The 12,469-nt window shown below is 38.9% G+C and overlaps 1 protein-coding gene across 1 annotated transcript in view; it reads right to left on the reverse strand.

Annotated features, from left to right (window-relative positions):
- Window positions 1–12,469, reverse strand: part of LOC145401612 (high affinity cAMP-specific and IBMX-insensitive 3',5'-cyclic phosphodiesterase 8A-like) — a 125,502-nt gene that overhangs the window by 25,786 nt on the left and 87,247 nt on the right. Inside the window, exons 9-11 of the mRNA XM_080273805.1 lie at window positions 5,661–5,923; window positions 4,754–4,965; window positions 1,658–1,936 (exon numbers count right to left, since the gene is read on the reverse strand). Of these exons, the coding sequence (XP_080129931.1) occupies window positions 1,658–1,936; window positions 4,754–4,965; window positions 5,661–5,923 (754 nt within the window). The remainder of the gene's footprint in view (window positions 1–1,657; window positions 1,937–4,753; window positions 4,966–5,660; window positions 5,924–12,469) is intronic.

Here is a 12,469-nt window from a genome sequence, read left to right on the forward strand (position 1 = left end):
ATAGCTTTGACATAATATCAAGTACAGTTACTTGCTGAACAATGTCATCATCATCATCATCAACATCAACATCATCATCTGGGCCTCCTTTCCCACCCTACGGCAGAGTGATCAGCCAAAGTTTGCCCAATTCAATGGGCCACGCTTCCATTCATTCATCATTCAAGCCCACGGAATCCTGGCTCCCTCTGATAGGCCAAAAGGTTTCACCACGTTATGTAGCTTCATATATACCTATCTGACAGAGTCAATCCAAACGCTGTCATGTTAAAAACAGGTGACAAATCCCTGGTCACGTGCTTCACACAAAATTCATCCAGCCAGCTCAATCTTTTGTCAGAACAATGTTAAGCATTGATTTATCCATAAATAAGCATATTACAATATCAGGAACCATTCATTTATGCAGTATTTGAGACCTCTTTTAAATTAAAGCATAACACTGTTCAACAAATACTTGATGCTATGTTAAACCTATGTTGGCATGATATTCATCTCTTTAAAATGCAATTTGTACTAATGACATTTTTTTTTTTTTTTTTTACTTCCTTGTATCCCAAACTCACAAGTGGTCAATTAGTATCATAAAAGGTTTGCCCACTCTGCCAGAGAGCTTCATATTTCTTTTATTCTGTCTCCTATGATTTTCTCTACCATAGGATAATTTCTCATAACTGGAAGGATTATGTATTCATTCACTGACTCCTTCATTACGAGAATCAATAAGCAGAATAAAATGATCAGGAATTAGAAAAAATACAATAAAAATTATATAACCTGGCTGAACAGAATAAGGTTACCAAGACTTGGGATGAGGTCAAAGAGTGTGACCTCAGGATTTAGGGACTGGTAAATATCAAGCAGTGTGGAAAGCCGCCATCTGGCAACCAAAGCTGACACATGCAAGCAAATTGGAGCCTTTATTAAAAGGGGGGAGAGAGAGAGAGAGAGAAACAAATCTCTCCCTCATCACTTCAGTACCAGCACAAAAAACAAATCCTAGTCCACTGTGCCATTACTAAAATTCATCCCCTCACACCACAATACATTCACCTCTGGCATCACTCTCTCACAATATGGACAAACCTTTAACAATTTATCTATCTATCTATCAACTGCTGAACATCTTAAGCCCATAAGGGATGGCCACAAACAAATCACCTCCAAGTTGCCCTGTAATCTGCCATTTGGCTTCTTTCCTTCCAGCTCACACTCCCCCTCACTTATGTATCTCTCCACTACATCCTTCCATCTCATCCTTGATTTTCCCCTCCTCTCCTCCCCATCCTACACCTTTCTAGTCAGTCTCTCATTCATCATCATTTCCACACAGCCAAACAACAGCCTCAATAAAGATCTCTTCTGGGTGCATTTTTTCAGTCTATCTTGTGTACGTTCAGATGAGCATGGAACAACAAAAACAACAACAATGACCAAACCACCACCAAATGCAGTACAATTAATGCTTGTAATTCTGCTAAGTTCACCTACCAAAGTTGCTCCTATGTCAGTAGTCAATACCCCCATGATTCTCTCTCTCTCTCTATCTCTCTCACATCCCTACACTCCCAGCCACCTATCTTCACATCGCTACACTTCCGAATCATTCACCTTCACATCACGATACCTCCCTGCTTTCCCCGCCTCTCAACCTCACCTGTTCTTCCCTGGGTGGTCGACGTCATGCACCACTGCCGCAATGAGACACGCCACAACATCAAGTGGATCCAGAAGCTGCCTTATCCGGTCGCAGTTGAGAAAGTACGCGGTGGCCTGTAGCACGTCAGCTGCGTGTGTGGAGTTGTGGTAGGAGTTTTCAGCATGGTACGTCGCCTCAGTCAGCATCAGCCAGTTCTGCAGGGTCTGTTCGTCACACCCTAGGGTCACCGGGGCATCGAACCAGCACAGAAGACTCATTCCCAGCCATACGAGGGGCCTGTGTGGGAGGAATATACCCTTTGACTCTGGCTATGTCCTTTTTCTTACTGTTACTATTTTTTGTACTTTGCAAAGGCCTCTCACAATAAAAGGGGTTTATTAAGGCTATGATTAACCCCTCCAGTACAGAAGATAAAACATGAGCTAAATAAAATCAAGAGATGGTAAGAATTAAACTGTGCGACATCCCAGGACGCAAGAGATTAAAGAGGACCACATTTTACGAGACTGGGTTAGTGTGTGTGTGTGTGTGTGTGTGTGTGTGTGTGTGTGTGTGTGTGTGTGTGTGTGTGTATTTACCTATTTGCCTATTTGTAGTACAGTATAAAGGAATTGAGCAATGCTCGTGTTGTCCTGTCTCCATATCCACATTTATCAAGTCTACCTTTACACACATGAATGTTTTTCTCATGCACCACCTCTTTGTCTAGGTCGTTCCAAATATTTAGGTATTTACCTAATATACCTAATTGTGATATACACGGAATGTACTATGCTCGTGGGTTTCCGTCGCTGTTTCTCAATAAGTCGAATTTAACTTTAAACTCGTTTAAGTTTCTAGACTGGACGATCTCTTTGTCCAGGCTATTCCATAAGTCTATACTTCTGTAAGGAAAGCTATATTTCTTGATATCCTTCAAGCAGCTTGACTTTTTCAATTTCATTCCATGTCCTCTTGTTGCTCTCTTATCCCATACAAACAGATCTTCTTTGTCAATTTTATTTACTCCCACCATGGTCCTGAACACCGCAATCATGTCTCCCCTCTTTCTCCTTTCCTCTAACAAAGGCAAATCCAGTTTTTCCAGCCTCTCTCTGTATGACAGGTCTGTCAGACTGGGGACCATCTTGGTTGCTGTTCTTTGTATTCTCTCAATCTTGTTTATATCTTTCTTTTTGTGTGGGGACCACACTACCGCTGCATATTCTAACCTGGGGCGGATCATGGCCACTATCAATTTTTTCATCATTTCCTCATCCATATAATGAAATGCTACTCTTATGTTAGTCAGGAGTTTATAAGTCTCTCCAACTATCTTGTTAATGTGCTTTTCTGGTGACAAACTATCTTGGACCAGCACTCCCAAATCTTTCTCTTCTCTCCTTTTTGTGATTAATTCATTACCCAAAAAATAATTCAGTGATGGTCTCCTGGTACTTTTACCCATTTCCAATATTTTACATTTCTTTACGTTAAATTTCATTTCCCACGTCCGGCTCCAATTGTGTATCCTATCCAAATCCTCCTGCAGTATTTTACAATCCTCCTCAACCTCTATCTTCCTCAAGATCTTTACATCATCAGCAAACAGACTTGCATAACTGTTCACTCCATCTACCATATCATTTACATAAATCAGGAACATTACTGGTGCCAACACTGAGCCTTGAGGGACTCCACTTGTTACTTGTTTTGTGTGTGTGTGTGTGTGTGTGTGTGTGTGTGTGTGTGTGTGTGTGTGTGTGTGTGTGTGTGTGTGTGTGTGTGTGCGTGCGTGTGTGGGTGTTTTTTATGTGTCCGACTTTGGGCATAGGCTCCACAGCCTGCTATCAAGGCCCAGCAGTCCTCCTACATACCATACACCTCTACATGTCACCACTTCGGCGCTAACACCCACCGTCCATATTGAATACATGATAGGGCTGTCTCATACAGGACTGGTGTATTGGTATTAGCGGGGGTATTTTTACGACATGTCGGCGGGTCTTCTGGTAGATCAGTAAAGTCTGATTTAATGAAATTCAAATCCTTAAACTGTTCCCTGCCCCGGCGGGGATTTGAACCTGGGTCCGGTAAGACTGCAGGCCACCTCTCTACCGATTGAGCCACCACCTCCCCCTCAGCAGTGTGTGTGTGGGTGTGTGTGTGTGTGTCTGTGTGTGCTCTCTCTTCCTATTTCTCCCATCTTTCCAGTCACTTTTTACTACTCTTTTCTTTTTCAGGTGGCTTTACATTGAGTGACAAGCCTACCATTTACAATACTGGGTGGTAACCATACAAACAATCCGTACATGTCTGCTATGTGTCATCAAGTGGGTTGGTAGAGGGTTAGTGCCCCTCCCCATAAAACAATTAACTCAGAGACAAACGGCCACCCCTACCAGGATTATGGCATCTGGCAAGAGATAGATTTTAGTTTAGTCCTGGAAGAGTATTAAAGCAGGAAGGACTGGATTCGCTTGAAGTAGGTAGGGTGGGTTATGTATGAGAACTAGTATTTGATAACCTAAAAATAAATAATGGCATACATATAAAGGGAACCCAATTTTAACCTCTTCAATCCAATGATGTATATATATTTTTTATTTTATTTTTGTTATGTGAATGATATCATTCATCTGGAAAAAATCTCTCACACTGAAAAGATAAATGATGCTCATATCTAACCTCTTTTTTTTTTAAATATATCTTAAGGTGAATAGAAAGTATATCTTAAGGTGAATAAAAAGTATATCTTAAGGTAAATAAAAGTATATCTTAAAGTGAATAAAAAGTATATCTTCGAGTAAATAAAAAGTATATCTTACGATGAATAAAAAGTATATCTTATGGTGAATAAAAAGTATATCTCAATGTGAAATATTTCAAAAATCTCTTATCTGAACATATTAGCAACTGTCTAGCACTAGTAGGAAATATTTAAAAAAAATGCTGGTGTTATCATACTAAAGGAGTTAATACTGTTTCCAAACCTTTGAATATATGAACTTTCCCTACAGCTCAATGACTGCATGAGTGTGCAAGAAGAATAAAGTCAATAAAGCTGTGATATTCAAAACATGGACACTCAATCAGAAGGATCCCAACCCTCACCTCTTGTCTGAGATCTTTTCCAGCTTGAAGATATCGAAGTTCCAGGCCAGGTGTTCGGCGAGGAGTTCCCTGATGGCGGCCGAGGCATGTTGCTGTAGTGCAGGGAGGGACGAACGGGCTCCCCCACCCCCACCCCCTCCAGCACCCCCAGCCGACTTTACTGCTGTGTCATTGCTGCTGCGTCGCGCTGAGAGTAGTGGCTTGGGGCCTTGCTGTTAGGGGAGACAAGGCATGCAAAGTATGACAGAAGACAGAGTTGGATATCGTACTGGGAGAATACTGCAAAAATGATAACAACTGATCAGTGAGGTATGGATGAAGACAACTGGATACTGGATTTGTTGCTGATCAACCCCAATCTTTCTGGGTGGGCAGAAACATCAACCACAGGGAAAGCAAAGGCCTCAGCAGTGCTGTCCAATGCAGTAAACCGATGCTCCCTTTACAGATGACAGCACCTCACCAAAGCAAGAATGGGAAAATCGAAAAGGTTTAGTTCCTGGGTGGATGTCACATTTGCATCTCCATCCAGTTAACAGGGGCACCATTTGTAGGCTTCACAAAACCCCGTTATTGTATCTGGTTATATGGTTACCATCCAATATTGTAAATGGTTTCCTGGGGTTCATGAAACCATTTTCCTGGGGTTCAGGAAACAATCAGGAAACCAAACACGAGGAAGGAAAATTCTCATCCATCACCAAAAACAAGGAAGGAAAACTCTCATCCATCACCAAACACAAGGAAAACTCTCATCCATCACCAAACACAAGGCAGGAAAACTCTCATCCATCACCAAACACAAGGCAGGAAAACTCTCATCCGTCACCAAACACAAGGAAGGAAAACTCTCATCCATCACCAAACACAAAGAAGGAAAACTCTCTTACTTCACCAAACCTACCGCCAATAATCCTCCTAACAGATCAGTGGCCACAGGATCTGCTGGGACAGGTTTGACGCTGTCCGAGGGAGCCGAGGATACGAGCTGGGGTGAGTAGAGTTCTGTGGACCTGAGTATTTCCAGGGCTCGCTCTAGCGCCTGGGAGACGTACGAGGGCGAGGACTCCTGGGCCGCGGAGATGATATTGAAGACTCGGGTGATGGGCGCCTCGATGGTGAGGGAGTGGAGCTTAACCAGGCTCTGTCGTCGCATTAGGTTCTGCGTCCCTGGGGTGCATAAGGGACATTTAGGCCTCGACGGGGTATGAAATGGCACACCACCACGACACAAGACACCCCAAAAAACAGAACACATACACAAAAACTGAAAGAATATGCTGCATGGACCTGAGACCTTGGCAGAGATTAAAAGGCATAAGGACACAAATATGAAGGAACAGACTACAGGGCATCTGAAGCTTGGTGGAGACTGAAAAGGCATAAGAACATACACAAATATGAAAGAGTAAGGCTTCAGGGCATACAAGGCTTGGCAGAGAAAGAAAAGGCATACACAGAGGATGCCACGAAGTACAGACAGATGCACAAAATATGAAGGAATAAGAGGACATCAGTAGAGGCTTAAATGACAGACTAACACAATAACTAAAAAAAAATATGACACAATACAATCTACAAAACACAAAACCGATATAAGACGAAACCAAAGATATCAGCTTCTGACTCAATAGGATTTGGAAGAAAATATTGTAAAATTCACAAAGACAGAGCTGTGTGACTGGAAAAACTTAAAATAATATGAAACACCAAAACAGACAAGCATTAAAAAAAAAAAAAAAAGGGAAATGAATAATCCTGTAATGGGCTTTGAAGGCCACTTAACACCCCCACATCATCACCTCCATCACTGGTTTTCTGAGCAGTGTGGGTCATAGGGGTTCAATCGATGGCACTCCCCCACTTAGACTGTTATACACTAGCTCTCCTGCGATTTCCCTAGATCTAACTCAGGTACCTCAGTCTAAGTCTTCCTCAATCTACCCCTTCACTGACAGCCCAGTATCTCTATATTTCTACACCTCCTCACTAAACTCCATCCTCTCAACATGTCCAAACCATCTCAATCTCCTCCTTTCTATTTCCTTCCTGATGCTTTCCACTCTCAATCACCCTTTCAGTTCTTATGAAGCTTTATGTCATCCAGTTCTGCTCCACATATCCACTGGGCTATTCTCAGGCCATTATGTTCCTCTCCTTTCAACTCCCTAAATTTTGGTGGTCCTTCTTAGTTATTTGTTGCTGCTACCAGATGAAGTAATCAAATTTACTTTAAGTCTCCTGCCCCAAAGAGGTACATTATTGCTATATCTAACCCCTCCAGTTCAAAGTTTCTATCCTAAAGTGAACAGAACAGATCTTGAATTTGGCACTCTGTTATCTCTTGTCTTGTTTTTGTTCCTTCTTGGAGTGAACATACTTGTGGGCTTGTGGCCTTTGGATCCTTCTTCTCTACACACACACACACACACACACACACACACACACACACACACACACACACACACACAAAGAGGTGGTGCATGAGAAAAACATTCATGTGTGTAAAGGTAAACTTGATAAATGCGGATATGGAGACAGGACAACACGAGCATTGCTCAATTCCTGTATACTACAAATAGGTAAATACACACACACACACACACACACACACACACACACACAAAACACTCCTAACAGCTACCAAATCTTGACACTTGAGATGTCAGGATGGGTAATAATTCTCACCTATCTCCAACCACCACACAACCTTGCAATGACCCTCTACTCACCACTACCACCATCCCACACACCATATGGCAAGTAGTAAAAGCTATATTATTTTTCCACCTGATATATTAGTCCTCTCACCTTCACCTGGCCCAGATTTTTGTCCTTTTGCAATTAAAATTACTTAATGTACCTCACTCTCATAAAAAGGCAATACTAATGACTCTACACCCATTACACAGAACTTATTTGTGACGAGGATTATACTTCAATGTTAATCCATTTCTACAACTCAGAATTCAAGATGGAGAGATGGCAGTTTCAGGCCAATTTAGTGTAGGAGGTGATGTATGTTACAGATGCAAAATGTCAGTGCTGCATTAGGAAATGTACCTACACTTTTTTCACTTTAACTTGGCCTAAAACTGCCATCTCTCCGTCTTCAATCCTCAGCTGTAACAATAAATCAACACTTAAATATGATACTAGTCACAAAGAAGTGCCATGGAAAGGACGTAGGACCAATAGGATTATCTTATTCTACTACTGAGTTACGTTAAATAAGCCGCAAAAAGGAGAAAATCTGTGTCTAGTAAGGTAAAAGTGCTATCATAAATGTCACCCAAAAGAGAATGAAGATTTAATATGGAAAATAAAACACTGAGGATGAGGTGCTAGGGAAGCTTCTAAGCCCACAAACACATGGCCTAAATATGAAGGTTTAATATGGAAAATAAGTAGTCAAGGAAGAGGTGTTAGGGAAGCTTCTAAGCCCACAAACACATGGCCTAAAGACAACAGAACACAACTAAGAAAACCCTGTCTCAAGAAAATCAACAAACCAAGATTAACATACACAGGAATGAAGACGACAGAACCTTACTAAGGCAATACTGGCTCAAGACAATCAATCAATGACAAACATATACAGGGATCTGATGTGAGGAATACAGATGCTGAAGATATTATACAAACAAAGACAGCTAAATCAAGTAAAGTCATGAGAAAATATAAATAAGTAAATAAATAAAACCAGACAGAAGAATATATAAAGACAGATGGATCATGAACTTATGTGATGTAAACAAAACAACACAATGACAATGGAAGCTAAACACACATAAAAGCACCATTAATAAAAACAAGAGGAGAATAACAAAACACATCAAAGAGTCACAAAACTGTCATCATCGTCGTCATTATCATCATCATCATCATCATTATCCTTTTCCCCACCTAAAGACTGGGTGAGGAAGGATCAAAAAATAATGAAAGAGATACCTGTAACCTCTTTCATCTCAGTAAATGGCCAGGAGTAGTCAAACTGAAGGAATAAATTTGACTAGTAACCAAGGAGACTCATTTCTGCCTCATTATTTAGGCACTACTGTATATACTTGTAACCTCTTTCATCTCAGTTCATGGCCAGGAGTAGTCAGACTGATGGAATAAAGTTAACTAGTAACCAAAGAGACTCATTCCTACCTCCTTACTTAAGCCCAATATATTTCATGCACCCACAACTTAGTATAGTCATAGGAGTGGGCGAGTTCCATCAGACGAAAACAGACTGACTATAGTGAAAAAGAAACCAAAAAAAAAATATGGAGGACAAACTACCAAAAATGAAAACAAATAATACATGATGAAAGAAAACAGCAAAAAAAACTCAATGGGACTTTTCTATCTGTTGTTTCATTCATTCAGGAGACTTTATAAAAAAAAAAAAAAAAAAAAAAAAAAAAAGTGAATTTAGAAAGGGAGATAACAGAGGCAACTGAGAAAATGACATAAAAAAATAGATATAATAAGTACAAAATACAGATGGAAGAGAATTTGCTGTAGTAAAATAAGTAATATGGTAAAAATGGAAGAGAACTTACTGTAAAAAAATAAGTATTACGGTAAAGATGAAAGAGAACTTGCTATAAGATCATTAAAAACTGTAACTGATACCTGTACAGTACTTGTTTAACCCTTGACTCCAATGATATATTTTTCAATTTAATCTTGCTATCTACAGACAATTTTACTCAGATCGAGAGACTTTATGAACCTGAGGGATCATACAAAGTGTTCATTAACTACAGATAAAGCCTTCATTACCTACTTCACAACAAAAACTTCCCCATAATGCAAACAAAATCATCTGGAGATATGAAAAAAATAAATAGTAAAATGTCACTATCGGATTGAGGGGATTTACTTTCGTCTTAGTGCTGGAGGGGATTTACTTTTGTCTTAGTGTTGGAGAGGGAAGCCTTCACGTGGTGGCACTGATACAACTAGGTGACTGAACTGCCTGGTTATACAAATCTCAACTCCCCTATCCACTGAAGAGAGAATGGGGGATGGCAGGATGAGGGCAACTCAAGCCTGCAGTCCACCGGGTTCACTTGCTACCACCAAACAATTTCATTCCACTTAGGAGATATGTCCAGTGGTTAAGAGGTAGTAAATACATAAGCAAATAAATAAATAAATAAATAAAATAAATAAATAAATAAAGCTCCATTAATCTTTCTGCTACAGGGAATCTCCTCTTCACTAAATAAAATTAAGAGGACATGAGAATTAAAAAAGAAAGATGAATTAAACAGGAAAGGACAACTAAACAGGAGAATTCAACAAGACAAGAGAAATAAACTGGAAGGAGAATTAAACAGGAAAGGACAATTAGACAGGAAAGAATTACACAAGACATGGGAATTAAACAGGAAAGGACAATTACACAGGAAAGAGAATTTAACAGAAAAGAGAATTAAACAGGAATGGACAATTAATTACACAGGAAAGAAAAAATTAAACAGGAAAGGAAAAATAAGAAAGGAGAATTAAACAGGAAAGAGGAATTAAACACAAAAGTAGATTAAACAGGACAGAATTAAACAGGAAGGAAGAATGAAATAGGAAGGACAATTAAACAGGAAAGGCCAATCAAACAGAAGACATCATCATACTGTCAGGGTTAACCACTTAAAATGATATCCTTCTAAATCTACTCTTCATGTTCTAAATCTACTCTTCCCATCTCCAAACAATTTTACTCATATCAGAGGCTCTTCCAACTCAAGGTGTTCAGTACATCCTTCAACAATCCCTTTAGCACTCAGAAGCACTCTTAAAGTTAAAGAAAATCATCTGGAGAGCATCAAGAAAACTAAAAAAAGACATCTTTAAAAAAAAAAACTATATAACTTGAATATTAAATACATTATCACAAAAAGTCACTGAAAAGCAAAAAAAATAATAATAATAACACATATACCTTAAAAAAATAAGAAGTTTGGTTAAAAAAAAAAACGAAAAAAAAACAGTACACATAACTTTGGAATACAGTACTAAATACTTCCTCAAAAACATTCCTTACCAAAAAACTAGATTGCTATGACACTTTGAAAAAAAAAAAAAAACAATAATCATATTAACACAAAATAACAATCAAGCTTCATTCACATCTGCCACCATCTCAACTACTCAACTAACACTTTCACATGTCTACGAGGAATACACTTCAGTATACAGTACTGTACTATAATGCACAAACATTCGCTAAACAAAAGAGCTGCTTCTCTAAGGAAAATATATGCACTACACTATGAAGCACAAATGTTCACTACACTGCACATTCATCTCTTTATCCATCCCAGACAGCAGTTAAAATAAGCGCGTACAGCCTGCAAAACAAGCCAAACTCCGATACAAATTAACCTCGCCAATGATCTAGTTGACTGATTTATTATTGCTACTGTATCTGCATATGATTTTATTCAATTCACGACAGACTCTAGTGGTTGAGGGGCTAATTGAATCCTATATCCAGCCCATCCAGTCAAAATGTTTATTTTAAAATGAATAAAAATATGAAGGCCATATCTAACCCGTCCATTTCTTTCTTCATCTTTTTTTTTTTTACAGAAAATGAACAGCGGAACAAGTTTAATAAGAAAGAAAAAAATCCATATACCAGGCTAAATGTGTCCTCCATTCATTAAAAATATCCTTGAAATGCTGTGGGCTGAAGCATGTGGGGAAACCAACAGTGGGACAAATTCCAAAGAGAGGTCTAAAATGAATACAATGAAGAAAAAAAAGTGAAGGCTGTATCTAACCCACCCAGTTCAAAATGTCTATCCTAAAATGAATAAGATCATGTGGATGTGGCATGAACAAAATGGAAAATAAATCATCAGACTGAAGATGTTAAACACATACATGTACTCCTCAGTTCAAGTCACGGATGAAATTTTATCTTTTCATTACTTGTACCCTTTTTACTCTAATTTGGCTTAAAATTGACACAGCTGTACCTTGAATACTGACCTGTAATGGATTAACACTAGAATATGATACTTGTCACAAAGAAATGCCATGGAAAGGATGAAAGAGACGTAGTATTGTCTTCTTCTAACACTGAGTTACATGAAATCAAGCTGCAAAAGGACCAAAACCTGGGCCAGGATAATGTAAAAGAACTGTAGTGCTCTTGGTTCATTATAAATCTGCAATGAAGTGAGAAATCAGCACTTATTTATTTCTCTACTGATTATCATTAACAATCTTTACCTACCTGATTTTTGGTGATCATCGTCATCAAAATATCTTCTCTTTTGCAATGAAGTAAAAAATTAACCCTTATTAATTTCCCCAGTGATTATCATTAATAACTTTTATCCACCCAGTTTTTTCTTATCATCATTATAATTATTTGTAATCTGTTCAGCTTTGGGAAGATATATTGTATACCGTACGTGTACTATGTTTACCTAAAATTGGCCTAGATTTTTGTCCCTTTGCAACCTAACTTGGCCTCATATCTGCCTTTCTGCAGCTTAACTTGGCCCAGATTTTGTTCTTTTGCAGCTTAATTTTGCTTAGATTTTTGTCTTTTGCAGCTTAACTTGGCCTAGATTTTTGTCTTTTGCAGCTTAACTTGGCCTAAATTTTTGTCTTTTGCGGCTTAACTTGGCCTAGATTTTTGTCTTTTGCAGCTTAACTTAGCCTAGATTTTGTCCTTTTGCAGCCCATTTCACAAAGCCGAATGGC

This window comes from Coenobita brevimanus, chromosome 56, assembly GCF_032717465.1.
Source record: "Coenobita brevimanus isolate Jiangsu-jjx chromosome 56, ASM3271746v2, whole genome shotgun sequence".
NCBI classification, from domain to species: Eukaryota; Metazoa; Arthropoda; class Malacostraca; order Decapoda; family Coenobitidae; genus Coenobita; species Coenobita brevimanus.